This window comes from Nelusetta ayraudi, unplaced genomic scaffold (genome assembly GCF_046127955.1).
Source record: "Nelusetta ayraudi isolate G7.1 ecotype Tasmania unplaced genomic scaffold, CSIRO-AGI_Nayr_v1 ptg000052l, whole genome shotgun sequence".
NCBI lineage: Eukaryota > Metazoa > Chordata > Actinopteri > Tetraodontiformes > Monacanthidae > Nelusetta > Nelusetta ayraudi.
Genome location: NW_027466102.1, coordinates 5612387 through 5635000, shown reverse-complemented (window position 1 = coordinate 5635000; position 22614 = coordinate 5612387). Strand labels below are relative to the sequence as shown.

The 22614-nt window shown below is 44.8% G+C and overlaps 1 protein-coding gene across 6 annotated transcripts in view; it reads right to left on the bottom strand.

Moving 5' to 3' along the window:
- ryr3 (ryanodine receptor 3) overlaps positions 1–22614 on the bottom strand; it is a 136342-nt gene that overhangs the window by 88390 nt on the left and 25338 nt on the right. For 5 of the 6 annotated variants that reach the window (XM_076037451.1, XM_076037452.1, XM_076037453.1 and 2 more), the window contains 16 exons: positions 20388–20462; positions 19751–19829; positions 19482–19594; positions 16421–16520; positions 16068–16161; positions 15593–15667; positions 14275–14431; positions 11300–11464; positions 9213–9334; positions 8956–9136; positions 8084–8219; positions 5879–5974; positions 5685–5803; positions 3726–3859; positions 3385–3626; positions 132–324 (listed from right to left, as the gene is read on the bottom strand). In XM_076037451.1, the coding sequence (XP_075893566.1) occupies positions 132–324; positions 3385–3626; positions 3726–3859; positions 5685–5803; positions 5879–5974; positions 8084–8219; positions 8956–9136; positions 9213–9334; positions 11300–11464; positions 14275–14431; positions 15593–15667; positions 16068–16161; positions 16421–16520; positions 19482–19594; positions 19751–19829; positions 20388–20462 (2081 nt within the window). Of the gene's footprint in view, positions 1–131; positions 325–1320; positions 1461–3384; positions 3627–3725; positions 3860–5684; positions 5804–5878; positions 5975–8083; positions 8220–8955; positions 9137–9212; positions 9335–11299; positions 11465–14274; positions 14432–15592; positions 15668–16067; positions 16162–16420; positions 16521–19481; positions 19595–19750; positions 19830–20387; positions 20463–22614 lie in introns of those variants that run through there. The other variant, XM_076037454.1, reaches the window with a different exon arrangement.

Here is a 22614-nt window from a genome sequence, read left to right as displayed (position 1 = left end):
TAATCTTTAAGTTTTTAAAGCTAATTTCAAAAAGTTTACTTTAAATTCGCGAAACATTTCATGAAAACACACTAATTGATCCGTCGCAGTGTCCCGTGTTTCGTTCCCCAGCGCCGGGCGCGTTGCCTTACTTGACACCGGCAGAGAAGCTCACGACGGGGAAGAAGAATCCATCTGTGTTAAAGTCCTCGAACATGCCCTGCACCGGCTGCCCGTTGATCCTGAAAGACATGCTGGGAGCGCCCAAGTCCAGACAGCAGCTGACCACGTCGTCCGAGTTCAGCAGGTGCTGGTTAATGGAGGCCACGGCCCTGGGGATGCGACCTAGACGACGAGGGCACCGGAGACAGAAAGGGAGGATGAGATGTGCCGTCGAGGCTGCAAAGTCATCGCTAATGTAGGACACGATGATAGGCAGGTGGGGTGGGGGGGGGGAGCAGAGGGGTGGAAGAAGTGGGTGCCGAAAGCTTTTAGAGGGACGACGTGAAATGAACCAGAGGAGGTGACGGTGCGTTTGGTGGATGTGGAAGAGGAGAGAGCTGAAAACAACATTTCAGAGGGCAGAGAATCAGATGGCTACCTACATTTGTAAGAGCCAAGCAAGGTATTTTAACATCAACATGCATGGATAAAGTGGTAGAAAAATGTTTTTCCGACATCTTCGTCACCTTTGTGCACTGCTGCGCCCAGGTCAGAACAGGATGTCTCAGCAAGTTGATGTCCCTAGCAACAGTTTTCCTTATTGTGTCTTATTCACAAAAAAACAACAAAATCATTTCCATTTGTTTGTGTGCCACAGATGCAGCCACTCCCATGGAAACACACAGGGAGAAAAAAAAAATCTCTGGCAAATATTGGGTGGAAGTAAAACTTCAAAGGTATCCAGGAACTTTTTTCCCCATTAATGAACATATCATCAGCATATATTAAGATCCAATATGATATGATTCAATGTGTGACTCATATTCACAAGCAGTGGCGGGAAATGCATTTCACATTCATATTGGTGACCTTGTCGAGCAAAACGGAAAGTACGTAAAGTAAGAAATTAAGGCCACGGCTACTGCCAAAACTCACAAAAAGGCGATTTTGAGAGATTAGTTAACACAGATTTAATAATAGGTCCACCACTAAAACTGCACTATGTGGGTTTAAAGTCTTGTCAAAACTGCGTCGCCGATTCGTATGAGAGACCAACGAGACACATTACACGAACATTGAACGGTTACGTTATTAAACAATTGAACATGTTAGCGCAGCTGTTGCACCAATGCGCCAGGTTATTTTCATTTTAATTTGTAGTTGGTTCAGCAACTAAACCTTCATATTCTCCTTCAGCCGTCGTGAATTCGTCGAGGTGACAACCGGAGCGCCGCGTTGTGTTCAGCATGTCAGGTTCTCAGGTTCTTATCCAATCACAGGACACGTACTTGTAAAGTTCAGCGTTAAACTAGCTAGCTGGCCGCGGCATCGCAGACTCGAGATCTGATTGGCTATGAAAAGAGCGGTCCCTCCGGCAGATTTCATGGCATCTGGCAACACAAGCTAGCTGAAATATGATTGGATAAAAACTCTACCGTAATAAACGACAATGGAAGCAACGCATCCAAGTGGATATTACACGACGTGAAAAAACAGACTACGGAGCATAACTTTATTATCATATTTACGGGAAAATGTACTTTTTTAAAAAAAAATATATGGTTAGGCCAGGAGAGAAGGCCTCGCAGGCCCTGACGGCCCGCCACTGTATCACAAGATATTAAAAATGTATACGTAGTTGCAAAACAATTTATCTACAAATTGAGGTGAGCAGAAGTGCCTAACTGCATATCCAACCTCAGTCCTATGTAGAAATGATTTCATATGCAGTGACATTGCTCTGAGGTCAGGTTTAAATAGCTAGGTGTACCTAAAACGAGACAGCTTTTTTTTTTTTTTAACCATCATTTGACGCAGCTCTGATTTTTGTATTATTCTGTATCTTTCCCTTTTGAATCAGAGTCGTTCACGCAACTCAACTCGTGCAACTTCTGCCACTGCGCCGGCTCTCTAAACCACAGAGGAAAAACAAGAAAAAGAAACAGGAGGATCCTGCACGAGAGGAAGCCGCAGTTTCGCAGAGCTCGCTGGCATCTCCACTTTAAAAGGTGGAACAAAGAACGGCACCGGAGGCTTTTCTCGGTGGAGAAGATGTCCTGCTTTACTCGAGACTGGATCTGGCAAGAATTTAGTTAATCACTGCGTGTGCCACAAGGCAGTGTGTGTGATACGTCGCCACCCACAGCCAGCGGGGAGCCTGCAGCTGTTGCTACCTGGCTTAACAGACAGTATCCAATCGTGCGTGCGTGCGCGTGCGTGTGTGTGCGTGTGTGCGTGTGTGCGTGTGTGTGTGTGTGTGCGCGTGTATATACTTATATATGTACAGACAGACAGGCAGGCAGGCAGGGAGACAGATAGATAGATAGATAGAGGACAGTCACATTTTCATTACAGTCCCTTGAAGTGATCAATGTGAAATGTTATGACATACAAATTCAATTTAGCCCGCCAGTCCCAGCCAGACCCATGAGTCACTTCCGAGTGTATTCTCTTCCTCCTCTTCAATCCATTCGGAAGACAGTTTGCAGGACTGAAGTCAAGTCAATCATACGCGTTTATCTAATATGGTGCAGGATTTGGGTGATTCATTGCTGGCTGTTATCAGGGTTAGAGTCTCTCAATCACATCTATGTCTATCACGTCATGCGCAGAGGGACGTTTTGCCCCCCTGAAATGAAAAGTCAGTTTAATTCTCCATTCCAATCTGTACCTAAATCCAGCCAGGTTAAAAACAGAACTAAATACACAATGAAAATGTACTTGTAGGTTGGTGAGATAAAAATAAGTTCAGTATTTTTTTGTGTTCTTGAAGAAGCAGCTGCATCAGAGTCACAAACAAAAGCAAATGGTTTTGTTCATTGTTAGCAAGAAAAAAAAAGTAACCCAGCTAAATTCTTGCACTTGGCCTCCATTATGTGACAGCTGGAATGGTGCCGTCTGGCGTGGCGCATTGAGTCTTGCACAATGTAGAGTGACGTCACGGACAGTCAAAACCGATCGGTGTGTTTGGAGCTGTTCAGACTGAGAAGCATCTGTCCAAATGCAATTTGAAACTACCTCCCGCAGGTGGTTTTCGATCCGTTTTGCAAAAATCGGTTCCATGTGAGCTGTGACTGTTCAGACTACGAAAGAGCCATCCGGTTTCAGTCTGGATGGGCTAAAAATCGGATTTTGGCTCTCAGTCTGAACGCGGCTTTAATGCAATACATCATAATTGCATGGGGCTGTCCAATACGTTTTACCACAACTGTATATAGGTCAATGCCCTGACAAAACGCTTACCAGACCAAAGATGCAGCCCGTCGAAGCTGTACGAGTAGAGGTCGTCCCCAACGCCGTTGCCTCCCCAGCCCTCTCCGCCGCCCGGGTACGGAGCGTAGCCTCGGGTGTTGGCCCAGCCCACCCTCAGGTGGGTCGGCTCTCCGGTGACAAAGTGGTCCACCTGGTCGATCACCAGCTCAAAGTACCACTTCTTGTACTGGGCCGAGCCCTCGGCCATACCCAGGAAGATGTTGGGCCTCATACTGGGGGTGTCGACAGGAAGAAGAACATGACAGCTCATCAACTGTGATGATGTGTGTGTGAAAGACCGTAGCAAAGCTGTGTGGCTGTTTGCTTTGTACCTCTGCACGTCGTTGACCAGTCGCGTCTGAAGCAGCAGGTCCCTATTGGGCAGCAGGTTGTCGCAGATGAGATTCTGATTGGTTCGCACAGCCACCCCATTGCAGACGCAGAGAGAGCACAGGACGTCCAGGATCTGGAAGGAAATGGGATGGTAGAGCCCTCAGACCAAACTCAGCATTTTGAGTCGAACTGAAAGAAACTTAGAAATTCCAATTTCCTTTAACAATTTCATGAATTTGAAGCAGACTCAAAGAAAAGCCTCGCTGAGGCTGCGGGATGTGTGGAATGTGCCTCGCTAACCAGGGTGCCACTCGTGATTAACGGCCTTTGTTTTTACGAGGGTGCCCTTTCATGCCTCATCCGATTTACAGCATAAATGTTATGAGGCTGAGCCATTTAAAAGCTGCACGTAAAACGTATGGCTTTTTTTGCACGCTGTGCCTGGAATGTGTTTTGTGGCGTTTCGGTGTGAAATGCCACAACGGTGTTCAAGCACCAAACTTTTTATGGACTGATTACTGGATTGTCTGAATGGTACGTTTAGATTCATAGGTTAAGGTGTCGTCTTTCTTGTCAACGCAGTTTCATATATCATACCAGTTTAGAATAGAATAGCATAGATAATACCTTTATCCTTTATTTTGACGAAAAAATATATGAACATATGAATTAAAAAGAAATAAATTTTTTTTTTTACAAAACTGCGTCGCCGATTCGTATAAGAGACCAACGAGACGACAACGAAACATTGAACGGTTACGTTATTAAACAATTGAACATGTTAGCGCAGCTGTTGCACCAATGCGCCAGGTTATTTTATTTTATTTTATTTTATATTTCCATAGCATTGAAATATAAATAACTGTTTCATTGAACTCCAATGAAATTTTAGTGACTGACATTTTCTTATTCGGTGCTTGTCAGTTTAGTTGTGCCTGAGTCCATTTGGCACAACCTAGCATTAAGGCCTAGGATGGGAAAAAATACATTAAGACTTTTTGAAATGATGAAAAAATTGGAATGTAGAAAATATGTAGAGGGGGCTGAAGGTAGAAATTTTGTATTTCAAGAATATAGCCACAAAGGCTTGATGACGACGGGGATGAATTTTTAAAAATGATCTCACGCGGCTCACTTGACTGCCTCTGCAAATGCACCGCATTAATAAAAAAGCAGAGTGCAATATCCTTGCGGTGTTGTGCCGCGCCACCATAACGACTGAGAAAGTCAAGGCTGCCCGGGCGGCGCAGCTCCGGGAGCTGAGCACCTTGATCTGTTGTTTAACAGGACAACAACACCTGCATGAGTCGCAGGCAGGAGGAGCCGTCGGTGTTCTTGAACGTGCCCTTTAGTCGTCGTTTCAATTTGCAAGGTTTTCGCGCGTCCCTGCCAAGTATCTGTCGATTTGCGGGTACCTGCCAAGTGCTTAGAAGCTGTTTCTCAAAAAGCATGATGACAAATAATCCTTGCCCCTTATTGTGTTTTTACCTGATCAGAGGTCCTATACTCGGTGAGTACCTTCACATGCCGACTGTGTTCTGCTTTAGCATTTAAAGCTCCAGTGGGTAACAATTGGCTTGATTTACAAATTGTTGGTATTGCTTAATATATATATGTCACCGCCATATTTCTAAGGAAGCCCGGTGTAGACAATCAAGTCCACCTGACAGCGTGTTTCTTATTTAGGGTGAGCACTCGCATCCTCAAATAAACCAATGAAGAAGAAGGTGGACGAGGTATCCAGGTTTGTGTGCACAGACCACCGTAGTTCGCTGGCTAGCTCGGGAGGGGGAGGGTGAACGAAAGACCCTGCAATATATAATGTGACCACTTGTTGTTTCTTTCTTCTTCTTCTCAAAAACAAACATGACACACTTGACCTTCAAGGAGACGGTCATCAACATAAAATAACAAGAAACAGCCCAGGCTTGAGCTGCCTCGCCAGTCTTTGTGCCCACCTTGTGGTTGCGTCCGTGCTTGTAAAGCAGAGAGATTATAGATTTAATGTGAGCTCTCTGAATGATGTTCAAAGCCTCGGGACTCTCAACCAAGATACAGTGGAGGACTTCCAGGATTCCTGAGAGATCGCAGAAAATATTTTCAATTGTCAGAACAGACAGAACATAAAGCCATTTTGTAACATTGCACTTACCTGATGAAGATTCCAATCTCTCCAGTTTGCTGACCAGCCAGTCCAGTTTGCGCGAGAACTGCGTGCAGTTGTTCCTGTTTCCACGGATGAGTGCAGCTGCATAAAGGACAAAGGTTTGGGGGGGGGATCACTGAGGTTTTGCAGCGAGTTGCACAGCTCTACTGCACTTGAGGGTAATCAATAGCGAAGTCAGGCAGCCTTTGCTTTCTCAAGAGGCGAGCAGGGATCTCCCATGGCCCTTCTGCCACAGCAGTGACATTTAGAAGTCTCCTGACCGCCCTTCTGGCTCATTTTTCACCATTTGGATTCAGGTACGCCGAGGCCGATAATTCCCGTGAAACAATTTAACAGCACTTTGTGCCAAAGGAATGCTGATGGACGTGTAATCTCTTCTAATTCCTCCATCACAGGAAAGCTATCGTTCAAACTGAATATATGGATGGAGCGATACCGCCAGGCAAGGGCAGGGAAGTTCGCCGTGAGTGATGTGAATGTCAAATTAAAAAGGTGACGAGGGAGAGAAGGGGACCGGAGCAAGTAGGCTGGCCAAAGGGTACACATAGACAGTGTAATGAAACGTGAGAAAATGTGCTCTAAACCTTGTGTTAGTCCACTGTCAAACACCTGAAGATGTTTCTTTTTTATATATATTTTTTAATGAAATGCAGACTTTTTTTTAAGCATAATATAAAATAAGATAGAATGTGAAATGAAATAAAGTATAAAATCAGATGGAATTGGAGTCATTTATTTACTTAGTTTAGAATATATGTTATCAAAATTCATTAGTGTTGAGTTGTCCGCTTTAGCCAATCCTAGCAAATTTGCATATTCTGGCTAAGTTACCGTCAGTGTCGGAGAGTAACGTGTTACATGTAACGTTGTTACGTAATTTTAACTACTAAATAAAGATAATTGTAGTCAGTTACATTACTGGAAAAAAATTATAACTAAATTACAGTTACTTGTGGAATTATTCATGACCACAATTTTGATTACATCCAACCAATTTTTACAAAAAAGGCAGGACTTTATGCTAAATAACTTTATTTTGGTTGATTTGCAAGGTTTTTCCTTGCACAGGCATGTTCGTACGAGCGCCGTCCTTTTTCTGTTTCCCTACACAGACGAATGTCTGACTATTCTGATGCTTCTGATTGGTTCTCATGTCAAGTTCTGAATTGCAGCGCCCCCTACCACTCTCACTCGCCTGCCAGTTGAACTGTCTCTCTTTGTTTTGAGTGCTGCTGGAAGCTTAACACTGCCAAGTCAAAACAGTTGAGAACAATTATTCAAAATTTTAAAAAAAAAATCAAATGTTATTAGTTAGATTAGTTTAATATAGTAATTGAAATAGATATACTACTAGGGGTTTTAGTAGGACAACTTGAAATTGTAACCTATTACATTTTCAAAGTAATCTTGCCGACACTGGTTACCGTGGAGCGAGGACGGGTCAGTCCATCGCACAGAACCTGCCTCTCCAGAAACGCCCTTGCATCCTTGGCGGCGACCTCTCTGCGGGCGAGGCTGCGAAAATGTATTCGCAAGAGTCTGTATGCGGGTTTATAATGTGCGCGCGAGGCAGCTCACGCTGAGGAGGAGATGATAAATAAGAGGGCAGAGAAGGTGAGCCGGGTGGTCCTTAGGGGAGGGGAGGGAAATAAAACGTATTTGAAATTTAACTCTGTGGGGGCCCAAGCTTTTGTATTCATCACCCAGCGCGGGCTGGGAAAGGACATCGGAATGCCAGCACCTGTGACGGCTGGCATTTTGTTAATGACTCCATCAATTCCTCAAAAATGCCACTGAACGTCTGCAGCCGTCGGCAATTGGAAAACAGCCGAGCACAGGGGGATGCCTCCGTCTTTAGCCTTGTCCAATGGTTACACAGAAATGTCATGTAAATGCTGTAGAGCGGCGTTTCTCTACTGGTGGGTCGCGACCCAAAAGTGGGTCTTTGCTGCTATTTTTCCATCTTCTTCTTTCTTCCTTCTTCTAAATTTGGATCGCAACTTCATTATAGGGTTACAGTTGAGAACCACTGCTGTAGAGTTGTATGAAATCCGAGGGCTGGGAGATTGGGGCAGGGGAGCATCAGAAGCCAGGCTGGGAGATTAATAGCGCACATCGCGCCATGGTCAACAGCTTAGTTTGACAGCGCTGACGGAAGATGTGGACACTTTCCTGCCATCCATCACTCACCCAGCAGCTCGTAGAGGAGGTTGAGGATGTCCTTCCACGCCGCGCCAGCCTCCTCTCCCGCCACCTCGCCAAAGTGGGCGGCGCTGTTGTACAAGTTCATCCGGTCGATGCACTTGGACAGCAGGGTCAGCATGCCCTGAGGAGCGAAAGGCAAGACTTGAGCGGGGACTCGGCGCGCAAAACTGTCACTCTTTCTGGACCGGCTGAAGCAAAGGAGACCATTTCTAGTCTGGAATAATACACTGGGCTCAAATTGATTAAAATGTAGTATTGAAAACAACTAGTACTAATGTTTTTATGAGCAGGGAACTTATTTCTGATGTGCACATATATCATCAGGAAAATGAAAATGCAGTAAAATTGATTTTTTTTTTTTTTGCAGATTCATTCTTTGGTTTCAGATGCATGAGCATGAGACCCGTAGAAGATACAATATACAGCAAAATTCACTTTACCAATGTTTTCGTACAATAACAAAGCATCTCCAGACAGTGGATCCACTTATGAATGAATGAATGAGAAAGGGCCATCCCTCATTCGCTCTTTGGCTTGATCCAATTTCAGAACGTCCAGGTGAAGTCAACTATGGAAATTGACCCTTTGTGATGTCACAAAGGGCACTGATACCTCTCTAACATTTCTGTCCCTGAGGGCCACCTTGATTTGTTCCAAACAAGTGGACGTGTCCAGTGGCTTTCTTAATACCTAATAAAGGCTTCATAATGTTTGGCATCTTTCTACAGTATATACAAAGCTAACTGAAGCTAACTGAATTCTTCCGTCTTCGGTCTTCTGTTACTGATAGCAGAAGATGCCGCTGCATCACATTCAGTTTCCTCTCAGCGCTAACCGACCACATGTCGCCGACTCACCTCCTCCTTGAACAGGTCCTGCCGTTTGATGATGGATCGCAGAAGACACTGCTTCTCCTCGTGCTCCAGCTCCGAGTCGGGCTGCTTGAAGTACTCGATCAGGTCGTTCAGCGTCTGCAGCACCTCCTCCACAAACACGGCCACCTCCATGGACCCGCCCTCGGCGATGCTGTCCAAGGCCCTGCCGAGGAGCAGTGATGACACTTAAGAAAAACACCCGGATTCTCTTGTCAGAATTGAGTGAGACTTGTCATTACTTGATGAAGTTGGTGAAGAGGAATGTGGTGTTGCGGATGATGCGAGCCGCGCGGGACTCTTCGTGCTGACAGCGCTGCAGGATGAGGCCGTCGTCCATGTGACCCTCAGTGTGGAGGCAGGCCTAGTCCGGGAACGAGACCACAACCAGTGCATCTTCATAGAGCGACTTTCGGGCGAGCTTTGGAAAATGTGCTTCTTTCTTTATTGACAACCAGTAATTTTCAGTCTTTTTGCAACCACTTTTTGGCCAAATGATAGAATGCAGGTTTTTGGCACTTTCCCGTTGGCCTACTTTTAGAAACTGGATGTCCTGCCTACTTTGATGAACCGTCAATGGTTTATGCACACCATCTTACTTGCCTTATTACAGGCTTTTTGGGCTGAACTGTAGATTTTTTTATTTGGAAAACGCAAATTTTACCAGGCTTCCTAACTGCTATTGAACAATTCCTTAACATGAAATAATATAGAAAGCAAATTTAAGAGAGCAAAATTAATAAAAACACGTCAAAGAAAACATTTAATAGTAAAATTGCACCATAGGTTATATTAATGTGCAGACGATGATAATATCTTAGTGTTGCAGATGGTTTTCATCCATGTCAGAATGAAAATATGGCGCATTCCATTATTTTATTTTTTTCCCCAAAATACGATTACTTTAAAATGCTGTTAGGATACTTTAACATTTTTTCATCTGGCAACATTGGGTCATTACAATAGTCAATACTGATCAGGAAGATTTGTAAAACAAAAAAAAGGTCAGTTAGTGGTTTTACGCCACTGCAGCTCAGTGAAAACAACAACAAACAAGGGAGGAATGACAGTTAGGGGCGGTCCGACTGCGGCTTAATCAACACCTTCGACATATCAGGTACATTGGCACGCCGCCCGGGCCGCTGAGGCCGCCCGGCATTCGGATCCAATCTGGATTTCAATGCAGCTGGAGGTGCGCCCAGCAATGAGCGGCATTCATGTGTCACCCTCCTCGCCCCCAGAGCGTCTCACCTATAACTGCTGCTCTAATCAGGACCTATTATCACGTTTAAACAGGACTGCAACGTGGAGCCGTGGGGAAGCTCAGGGGAGAACGGTTTGTAGGCTCTGGTGTTTAAATAACCGCATAACCCACTGATAGGGTGTGATTTTACACTGCGTTTAACATTGGCTTTGCGGTTTTGGAGGCAAACCACGGCATGCATTGGATGGAAGCGCCGTAAACGCTTTGCAGCTCCCTCTCAATCACTCATGCTGGTCATTAAGGTGAGAGAGCAGGCGGAACTTGAGCTAGTTTGTAGACAGAACAACAGCAGGAATGAAACCCTTACTTTCAGACTGCGGTAATACGCTGTAGATATGGCTGCATACACAATTGCATTAGCCATGCCCGATTTATTTAATAATGTCACTTTGTGTGCCGCGGGACAAAATGACTGCACCGGTTCACAACAAGATGCTTGGAATCATTAATTAAAGTGAGCAGCAGCAGATTCTGATGGATGATATTTGTCGGCCTGGGCCCCTGTTTTCAAAGTCAAATTATGCTAATCTTTTCATGTATTATGCATGCATGTACTCAATATTTCACTTTTGTTTCTGGTGTTGTTTGTTCACCTGGTGTCCACAGTATGTCCAGCTGCACAAATGTTTGCGCAAATATGAAAGAAATTTTTTGCTCAGGCTATAAAACCACAGAAATATGACCTTTGGGACCTTTTTTAACCCTTGATTTTAATTGTTACCCAAACTTTCACGCTATTAATTATTTTTCATGAGTTAATCCCACAAACCCCAACTTACTAGTTAACTAGTGTACATTTTGAAAGAGAGGTGGAGGACAAAGTGGTCTGATATCAGAGATTTGTCATAATGGCTTGTCGTAGATGAGTCCCCCTACGCTCATCCTTGCAGCTCCTCAGATTTAGTCTGTTGAAATGAACTAATGTAGGTAAAACTATAGCTCAACTGAACGGCACTTGCCAACTTATTAACTGCCCTTTGTTAAGGCAATACAAGTCTTTTAAACAGTGCAGGAGTAGAACACATCAAATATTCAAAGTTCCGAGAGCAGAGCTTTCCCACCTACCCTTCTTTTCAGGGGTCCGAGGCGGGAAGACTTGGCATCAGGCGCCATGTAAGACAGCCAGAGTCCCGTCGCCACGTGCATGATGAAGCAGACAGAGTCCCCGTACTTGACTTCCGGAACCCCCATGCCTTCAATGTCCCGCTTCGGGCCCAGGTCGCCCTTTTCCTGTTGCGTCGACATTGAGAAATTCGGGTGGGCAGAGGGAAATAGAACACACACACACACAAATGGTGACTGGCTGAAATATGGCCCTTGAAGAAATATTATGGCTGGGTGGTAATTAGAAGGGCAGGTTGACAAGAATGTATTCATTGGCCTGCCGGGAGGCTGCCGCCGGCCTCATTAGCGCTGCTCCATTGTCGCCCGGGAAGAGACGGAGCGACACAGACGACCGCTGTTGACAGCAAGCGGCAGTGAATATACGAACGAGTGCCAGTGTTCAAATGGCAGTGCACTGTTTACCGCTGCCTCCCAGCAGTAGATTTGCACGCCAACGGATGAGGAAATTGTGCTCGTAGTGAAGTTTGTCACTATATTTACTCTGACAATTTAGCAGCAGCAATACAGTCCAAAAACTGTGTCTGCGGTGGCCCTGCGTGAAAAGTGATAACTGAGGACAATTACAGTGCATTGTCAATGGTGGGAAAGCCTGGAAAACCATTGCAATACTTCAAAGTAGAGATGCTCCGATACAGAAACCAGTATCGGGTATTCATACAGATACCAATACCAGTATTGGGTATCAGTACAGATACCAATATCACAACACTGATAACAGTTGTATATGTATGTATATGACGATTTTGTTAAATTTGTGTTTGCACTACAGTGAAACTTCATGCTGAGGAATGTTGTTCAAATAACAGGCCATCTGTGAAAAAAAGTTATCTGTGCATCCCTACTTCAAACCATGACTACCGGGGATGAATTCTCATCCACAGGGAGGCAATGGCACTCTGCAATGGTGACTTGTTGACCTAGTTTGGTTCAAAAGCCTCCAAACCAACGCTGCATACCTTCTAAACTGCATTCTTGTTGGTTTTCTTGATGGTTTTCTTACGTGTAAAAAAAGGGAGCTACCTTGGTACATTGCCGTTTTCTGTCCTTGCGTGCCAGATGGCCTGTTTACTAAATGCTCGGGATTCACGCAACATGCCCATCAAGCAAAGAGCCTGTTGTTGGACACCCTTTTGTACACCAAAGCAAAAATTGGAAGGTGACTGGACAAGTAGTCTGTCCATCATGTTGAAGCAGAGCTGTCACATTTTTCATGACATCAGCTTTGTGTCCCCGCAACGCGGTGAGCTGTGTTCAGTTTAACTTTCCCCATCAACGACCGCAAAAAAGGCCTTCATTGACAGTTTATCTGTGTTCTTATGTAGTTGCCTCTGCAACCCGAGTTGATTTCTTCAGTAGCAGCGAGGCTCCCTGTGCCTGCCTGCTTTCTTTTTCGAGGGGCAGGTAGCAGCAGTTGCTCACTGGTTTCATCACAACTTAAAGCAGCTGGAAGGACTGGTAATGGAATGCAATGCAATCCTGAGCAAGATGGATGGGAGAGAGTTAAAATTTCAATTCCGGGGAATCGAGCTGCTGCTTCATGGGTCTCCCTTTTCCATTATTTTCCAGATTAGTGTATGATGTGTGACAGAGTTAAGGATCCCACAGACTGCATGACTTTTACTGTCTTATGCGATAATTGCATGCCACACTGCGCCACATGGATCCCCTTAAACTTTGGTCGAGTTTGATATCTGCAGACTGCAGACTTTTCGGCAAGAGAGGCAAACTTGGCATGGCAATTTTGCAGAGAGAGTTGAAGGGACGTACTCATTCGCTTCTGCTAGCAATTAGCATTTATGCTACTAGCGTTTAACTGTCACTGATACTGATCGACAGCAACAGTCACTATATGTATGAAAAATGTACATATACCTATTTATCTATGCCGCGGTGATTACTGTGGCATTTGCTGTTGCATTTGTATGGGTTGGTTAGTCGTGGTTGATCATAAAGCTATCACATTGTGAGATAATTGACCCAAATAATCATAGAATTTCTGGTACTCTCACAATTTATCGCCGGCTATCTTGGGCCACAAGACTGTGACGACAGCCATCTGTGAACCCGTCTCACGGTGTGACCCAAGACCACCATTTTTGAGCCATGACTAAAGATCTCACCACGAGGGTCATCTTTCATTTGAGACGGCCAACAGTGTGTGGTAGCCTTTAGATGCGACCGTGAGATCATATGGCTTCATCAGGCTGAGCAATTTAAATCTAAAGGACACCGCCAAAAGTAAACTAGACCTCGGCTGAACAATATACTAGTCAACAACATATCAGCACTCGAGCTCACTGAAGTATCTGCACAAGGTTTGTATGTCAAGAAAACCATGTGCCCCATGATTGTTATTCTGGGCCAAACGGGCTATTTTTGGGATGGAGCATATCAAAGGAACAAAACTGAGGTTGCTCCCAGATTAATGAAGAGAGTTGGACGGAAGATGGGGTGAGTAATTGAGGAATCAGCAAAGGCAAATGGTTAAGGACAAAGTCGGGTGTCCTGGAAATCCCTCTAATGCATCAGAGTCTATCGACTCTCTGCAGAGGAAGGGCTACCCCCGCAGCCAATCACCATTAGGCCGGGCAGACGGCACAAACGCTCCCCTCAACCATTTACAGTGCTGTCTACTCAGCAGCTGCATAAAAGGTCAAGTTGTCGCGACACACACACACACACACGCTCATTAAGCGATCACCGGCGCAACTTCACGTGTCTTTGGTGAAGAAGCCCCGGCTAGACAGTCTGAGTTCTCCATTAATGAGGTAAGTCGGCCGCGAACACCGATTCACATCAACGCCAGGGGCCGATTTTCCGTGTTGAAAGAGGTTCCCTCAAGGGGTGGGGGGCTGCTTGTAAAAATAGATTTAGCAAATTCGGTTTTGTATTTTTGGGATGAGAGAAACGCTGACCTTAGAGGGCCTGAAGCAGAAGGCGGTGGCTGTGGTGTCAGACAGCTCCCTGTCCTGCAGCACCAGCCCACGGTCCTCAGTCAAGGCCAGGTAATGGCCGGTGGACAGGTGGCGCAGTCGGAAGGCCTGACCCCAGCGGATGTGGCTGCTGCTCCAGCTGAACACAAGAGAGCACACGTGTCGGTAACTTGGCCCTGATATTTCATTTCCGATTTAAAGGTCCAGAGCGTTACATTTTTACACACTGGACCTTTAAGGTACCACTTCCTGTTTAACTGCTAGTGAAAAAATTAGACCCTACTGTCGCTTTCATTGTTTACACTGTTGTTTTAGGTTCTCGATTTGTCTACAGATTAATTCTGCTGAACACACCAGTGAGAACAAAGCTGGTTAAGAAGAACCAAAAATAATCTTGGCAAACCAAGTGGATGTCTGCTATCATGTTCTGTGTTTGGCAAATAAAATCTCAATCATCTATAACAGACCTGGGCAAAGTACGGCCCGCGGGCCACATCGGCCCCGCTGCGTGTCTCTGTCCGGCCCACGTGAGGCCAGTCATAAACCCCGCCCCCCTGCCCCCCATTGGTTCAAAAACATTAAGACTGAACTGTTGATAACACAATTGCTGAATCTTCAAAAACCTTCACGATACAAAATACATGAAAAGAAATAAATAAGCCCAGTCTTTAGAAACAAGCACGTGAAAGCAAACAAAAAATATAAACAGCCAAAATATCTTGTGCAGGAAATCATCAGTCACGACTCTAATGTATAAATATTTGCGCTACATGCACCCAGAATGTCTCAAGAGCAGCGTCTCTTGAGAAATTCCAATAAACCAAACCCTGTTTTTTTTGTCGGTGGAGTTTCCTCTACATGATGACGCGATGTGGGGAAAACTTCTGTTCCAAACCCATTCCCAGCGTCGCCGAGGAGACGCGCGCCTTTAATAGAAGCACCTGCGACTTTTCAAAGTGTGCCGGATCTGACAGGCAGCCCCCAGTGAGAGCTGGCAGACGGCGCGTCGGGAGGAGGCTGCGTAGGTTCGTAGACAGCGGAGAAGAAGGAGGTTCGGCAGACGGAGACGGTAAACAAAAGCTCACCTTCTCAGGGACTCCCCCGACTAATTGGCGGCGACGGCTCCGAGTCGAGGGAACGTCTTTGGATTTTGACATTTGAACATAAAACGCTCGTTCTCTCTATTCCCCCTATGAACGGACACGTGGCGCTTTGAAGGCGGCGCTGTGTTCCGTTTCGTAGAGGAAGCAACGTCAGGGCTTTGTGATTTATTAAGACGTGCAACCGGGTCTGATCTCACCTGATCCTGAGAGGCTCCAGCCTCCAGAGTGATCTGGCCCTTGACGCACCTTTTCCCGCTTCGTAGTTGACTACCCTAAAGACACGGGAAGACAAGTGGAAACCCGATTATTTCGAGAATTGTATAACTCACGGCAGACTAGAAATACACATACATATTCACACATAGATAGATAGATAAATAGATAGATACTGTTAGCTAGCTACCTAGCTAGATAGTTTTACGTTAGTATGTAGTGTCGTGTACAATGTAAAAAAAAATGTAGATTAAGAAGAAATGTGTGCCTGACTAAAACTATATTCAGTGCGAAATAAGATATTCAAAACTTGACCATGACAACCGAGTCGATGTTGTAGGGTATCACGTAGGATTAGCTGTTGAATAATTTCTGATGTGAAATGACACTTTCAGCTCTGACCAGCTGTTCACTTCACACTGAGTCATCCTGGACATGCGTCGCTAATTATCCACCGACCTCTGCTCCTCTTCGTTCTTCTCGGCTCCGGGGATCGTCAGGCTCTCATCGTGGCCATGGCAGAGGCGCATCACATGTCCACCAAGCAAATAGCCTTGCAATGAAAATAGTCGTAAAAATTCACTCCACAAACCGCATCTCAGCTGACACACACACACGACTGAGGAACGAGGCATAATGAAGAAAGAAAAGATGCAGATGAAAGATCATAAACACTTAACAGGTGTTGCTAACTTGACTAGCAGTCAACCAAGAAGAGTAGCTAGCTAAACTGTAGCATGCACACAATTTGTTAAAGTGTTCTGAAAGTTATGAGGAAGTATTCCTCTCGCGGCTCCAGGTCGTGGACTTGCCTACGGCCATGCTGCCTGCCGAGCAGGTGGGCTGAATGTTCCACAGGGTCTGCATGAAGGAGGCGTCCACCTGGTTGCCACCATTCGAGACCGAGAGGTGCTGGAACGCAGAGGCAAGACAAGTGTTTGTAAGTAGGCACATACAGAGTTTCCCTCAAAAGCAACACCGGGGACCTGAAGTTGGAAACATATTGTGTGTTTTAAATGGGGTTAGATCGATGTGGCTGGATGAGCACAGAGTCAGTATATCCATTTTTTTTCTTATGCATTTTTGATGTCCAGTAACCTGTAACTCCTTCAAGCATCAACACAGAGAGCGGCTGCCGTTTTCCAAGTGGCAGAATTTAAAGGCGAGTGGGAGCTCAAAGTATTTCAGCCTTCAGTGAAATACTTTGACATCCACTTGCAAAAGTGGAACAATTTTCCTTTGTCTCACTGAAGTCTTTTTACGATTCTGCTCCCCTGCATTAATATTAAGCCATATATCCATTTATCTCCCATTTATTAGAGTTGTAGTCTAGATAAATACGTTCGATACCTTGCCAGGGACGACGCCCTGATGAGATTTGAGTCCTGAAATCTTGCACACATCACACTTAAAATCCATCTTGCCAAAAGTGCCTGGGAGGTTGTGGGTTTGATTCCCGGTCGGATCACACCAAAGACTATTAAAAAAAATGGGTCCTGCTGCCGTCCGTGCTTGGCACTCGGCATCAAGCCTTGGATTTGGCAGGTTGGATCTCCAAACTGCTCACCGCCACCACAGGGGACGGGTCCAATGCAGAGAACACATTTCACATGCCCAGCACCAGGCAATTAGCTTCAAGCTGCCCTTAATAGCCAAAAAATAAATAAATAAATAACATGATGAAGAAATACATTTAGAGACTTGTAGTCTATGTTTCATACATCCATGTCATATGACAGAAAAATAGTGCAGAAGGTTGTTTGCTATGTTATATTGCTATACTATATTATATAAACTATGGAGTTCTGATAAAGACTGTGGCACGCCAGAGATCACCAAGGTGCAATGCAGCACATCCAAAGTGGCCCCAGGCACAAAGTCACCTGGTTCAGTTGGCAATTCAATTAAAAGAAAAAGAAATCAGATGGGTTCCATTTGAAGGCAGTAAAAATAAAGTTTGTTCGCCGTCGAAGTTTCAACTGACGCAAACTTGTGTATTTCCCAACATTTTCAACATGAACTTCCTTTGTTCCAAAAGAAAAAATAAGGCCTCAGTACGTAAGTACATAAATTAGTCCCTTAAACATAACAGATTAATGAAACAATTGGTGAATCAGGTTAACGTTTTGAAATCCAGTGTTATGTACATTCCTGCAAACAGCGTGGGCAAACTACGGCCCGGGGGCAATTGGTGGCCCATTAAGCTTTTTAATCCAGCCGCCAAAATTGAAGAAATTATTCTAATAGTAAGTAAGTCATAAAATAGCTGTATTTCATAAATTTGTTCAGTGTTTTAAGAGTAATTTCAATAAAGAGCTAAATATTGTGGGTCTTCAAAGAAACATAATTTGTTGAAAAGCTTTTGGTAATTTGCAATAGAACCCACAAGTCAAAACGTTTGCCCACCGCTGGTATGGAATCTGGAAAGAAAAATCATGACCATAACATCACAGATAAAGAGATCACGACTTTCCTCTTCATTTCAATTTTCAATTTTATTTTTTTAATCATCTCCAAGGAAGTTGCTGCTCCGCACGACCCGCTGAGGTGAAGATTTCTTTTTCCTCAGCAAGAAACTAAACTCTGGCTCGTTGCCAGTTTTGAGCTTTAATTGCACGTTCCCTTTCCCGCCCCCCCGGGGGCCCAGAAGAGCCACGGGAAGCCGCTTGTTCTGCCAGCCGTGACACGTCGCCCTCCCCGCATCCCGTTTCTCCCACCGGCTCCCTAAATCTTCTGCTCCTCTCCTCTTACCTTGCAAGTTAATTGAGGTCAGGTGTAAAAACTGCATAAGGGAGGCGGCATTAAGTTCACGCTCCACATATGGATGCACCCCCTCAAAGAAAAAAAGAAAAAAAAAAAATATATATATAAATTTAAAAAAGGAAGGCGCACAGGAGGGCTTTACGAGTCATCAGATTTTCATTACAGATAGAGGCGTAAAATGTTGGGAAGGCTTCTCCTTGGATTGCCTTGTCACTCTGAAGTTGGCTGGAGTGAGACAGCGGAAAATACTTTCCCCCCACCCCCTCCCTCCACACAGCCAGTGAACCAAAGCGGATCACTCCAGGCTTTGATTTCTAGAAAAAAACAAATTAACAAATTCATATGAAAACATCTGGCAGACGAATAAAGGAGCTTCCAAAAAAAAGGCGACTGCCGGAGCTCTTCCAAGACAACGACAGAACAAAGGAGGCGCAAGTCTGAGTCGGGAATCTTGTGGGGCGGGGGGGTGGGGGCTGACTGAAGCAGCCGAGCTGTCTGAGGAGCAGCGATCCGTTTGAGAAACGGAGTGGAGTTCAACGAGTAATTAGGCCGCCGTCTGAGGGCGCATCGAGAGTGCGGCGGGACGAGGTGCCGAGGGTGATTAAATGCAAATGTCTCCTTCTTTCTGAAAAGGAGAACTTTGATTAAACACCCACGACCCGGGGGGTGGGAGGGGAACGATAGTCAGGAATGATTCTTGTAGAAAAAAAAAAAAAAGACAAATTAATAAAGTGAGGTAATTAATTTTGTGTCTGCGGGAAGGAGGGGAGTACTACTGCATGTACTTTATTTCTAGAAAAATCTATTTGTCAGAGCAGAGGTTATTCGTTTTCTACTTTGCTGTTATTGCTATAACCATGTTCGCACTGTTTCCCAGCTGTATATTGAGATATCTTCTTTCCTTTATCTTGAGCTCTTGGAGTTGCTGACTCAGTAAAACTGGTCTGTTTATTGGTCTAAACCAAAACTGCAAATTCCATGTACAAATCATTTACCGTCTCCTTTAAGCTTGGACTGCAACAACAACAACAACAACAACAACCATGAGCAATCAACTCATTGTGACTCTCTGTCACAATGAGGGTCATTTTAAATGAGGGGCCGACCTACCAGGTATCTCTCCGTCGACACGCTGACCAGAATCAGGTCGTCTCCGATGCGAACTTTCTCTCCTTCGGATCTCTGCTTGGACGCAGGGTGGATGGTCCACCAGCAGGCCTCGCCTTCACATTTGGATAATTGAGATTTTGGAAAAGTAACAGAAGAAGGTCAGGTGTAAAGCAAATTCACATTGACTAAGTACAATGGCTTTCTTTGGAAATGGCTTCCCTGGTGGGCGAGTTTAAGGACTGGGGTGCATGTGAGTGCTTTTGCTGCACCTGTTGAATGTTCTTGCAGACCGACATCAAAGGACAGCTTGTCTGTCAGGGACCTCGATGTCTTCAAACAGGTCAGGTACTGGGGTAGAGGGGGAAGAAATTTGGATTCGTTTGAAAACATACCGTTTTTAATGTTTATCAAATGCAAAGTGATGGAAAGAAGTTTCTATACAGCTAAGCATTTGTGATATGTTACACTAAGACTCACTTGTAAAGGTCGAGTATGTCAAATTTGGCTGATATATGGTTTTTATATTGGTAAAAGCTTAATATACTGCTTATTAATACGTTCAAAAAAGTGTATTTGCAGTAAAATAAAAGTAATTTGGTTTTCCGAAGAAGATGGACGAGATATCCAGTTTTGAGTGTGCAGGCCACCGTAGTTCACTGGCAAGCTCGGGGAGAGGGAGGGAGAGTGAAATAGCGCTGCAATCTAAAATGTTAGAACTTGATGTTGCTGTTTATTCCCAAAATCTCCAAATATTACACACTTAACCTTCCTAAGTTTTGGAGTTATATATATATTTTTTTTAGTCCAATCAGTCAAAAGCCAAATTGTTTTTCCACCAAAGTACACTGAGGATTTAAGCAAAAACAATCAACAAAAATTCTGTTTTTTTTTTTTTCTTCAACTCACCATGTTACTGAAGGAGTGGCGAAGCAGGATGGCGTGGCCATAGAGCAAAGTCCGGTGTCCGCCTCCCTGACCCGCCTGACGGGAAGCACATAGTTGACACATTAGCACGTCGCCATGTAGTACTCTCTATCTAGCTGGATACACTGACTCAGTACTGTTTAAGTGTATATTCTCTTTCCGGTTGGGTTAAACTGGAACATCTCACAGCATCGAGAAAGTTGGACCCAGGTGCAAGCAGGTAAAAGACAACGGGACAAACTGGGGACACGCAAAACTACAGGCACACCACCACGATCAAGTAACGCACACATCCATGGCCACACTCATTAGACAACTAGCCCATTCTTGTGAAAAACAAGAATAATCGTGATGCATACAGTGAAATACTGGTCGTAAAAAAGGTGGTAATGGTTAAGCGAATGACAAAATTGCTGTCGAAGAGTAAAATGTCACAACGGAGGATTTTACTTACCCTTTTTATTAACCTCTAGTAGCAAAAGGGACAAGGAGAGAGAGTAACATAAGAAGCTGATTCTGATGATCTCTGCCTGAACCACTTTGATCAACCACTGGCAATAAATGGAGGAACACTCAGAAGTGGCACTCAAGGTAATTTAATGTTGAACAATTCCAAGTTTCAAAGGCTCAAAAATAATTGTGCACGTTTGGCCATGAGTTTACTGCATGTGTTTGGACAGATTTCTGAAAATGTTGTTTTCGTTTCGCAAGGTTTTGCAAAGTTCCTCCTCCTCCTTGCAGTCTTGTAGCAACGTTCCCCCAAGTAGGGCGAATTATAATCCATCCCTTTCTAAATTCTATTTCAACACGTAATTCTCTGGGCTTCAACTTCAACAAATTAAACCAGAATTGATTTAGAAGGACAATTCTTTGGGATTTCACTTTCACAAAAGGGGCAATTAGCGATTTTTGACCGAAAGAGAGTGCGGCCGAGCACAGCTTGTACATCAAAAACAAAAAGGCTCCATGTTTGTCTCACCTTCATAGCTCTGCCCTCTTCTAAGTTTCGTACACAGAAAGCAACCGACACCCATTGAGCGAAAGAGAAAAATGCTGAGTGATGAGGTGAAAACATATCGCAAGTGTTCGGAGGTCAAGTCAACGAGCTGAACGTGCTAACATTAGCTAAATCCGGCGGGTCGCCCTCAGTTAACTGAACTCTGTTATCCATGTGATGATTCCAAGGGGACCATTCTAAGAGATGGACTTTTTCTTTCGTTTTTTGGTGCGCGGTAGGTTGAAATAAAACCGGGCCCGTTGCCTCCTTATATTGGTAACGGTGGTGGTGCAACTGTTCTGATGGGAGTGGGAGGTTTGGATTCAAGACGAACAAGAGGATAAAAAAAGGTCTGGAAAGCAAAAGGCAGAGAGGGCGTGTGACGTGAAACGCTACCCTAAGATGGAATGACATCACGAGAGCTCCACGTACTTATATTTAATTAATTACCTTGCATCTGGCACCGATTAAAATCGCTTATTGCCCCTTTAAACGGAAAGAACTCCAAACTCGCGCCACAGACAGCTGCTATCGACGGGGCACCGACTGCTGCAAAGTGTGACGCACACTGCCCTGTTTGCCCGACTGCCGACACGTGGGAGCTATTCGCTACCCCTCCGTCCATTCCAGGTGTCACAGTGAATTTGCGTGATTGCTCTCGGAGTCGCACGTGAGCCGTCCCCGCTGGGAGCTCCTCACCGTCCCCTCGACTTCGACCGCGGGCCGATTCGCTTTTGGCCTCGACCGGGTCTTCGCCCGTCCTCCCAACCCCCTCCTCCAGAGGGCTTACGTGAGGCAGACAAAAAAGGAAACGGACTTCGATCAAAAGAAAAAAAAAGAAAAAAATTGGAAGCGTATCCAACAACAGCTGGGTGAGCCTGGGAGAGAGCCAGCCAGTATTTCAGGCCTGCTGTGTGCTGACACATCACTGCCAGGACTGTGACCTTTGGTTTTTAGGCCTCCATCCCAGTTGTTGTAGCATTTCCTGAACAGCTTTAGAGTTGCAAAAAAAATAAATAAAAAAAAATAGACGATGTTTAAATATATGTATGGGCAAACTGAGTCACGTGTCAGGGCTGACTTTGCCAGACATTCAAATCATACTTGACAGGACTCTAAGTGTGAAAGGTCTCTGACAGGAACGCGTCATGCCAACACTTAGCATGCACCCACAACTAGCTGCATACAAGCTAACCACCAAAAAAAAAAAAA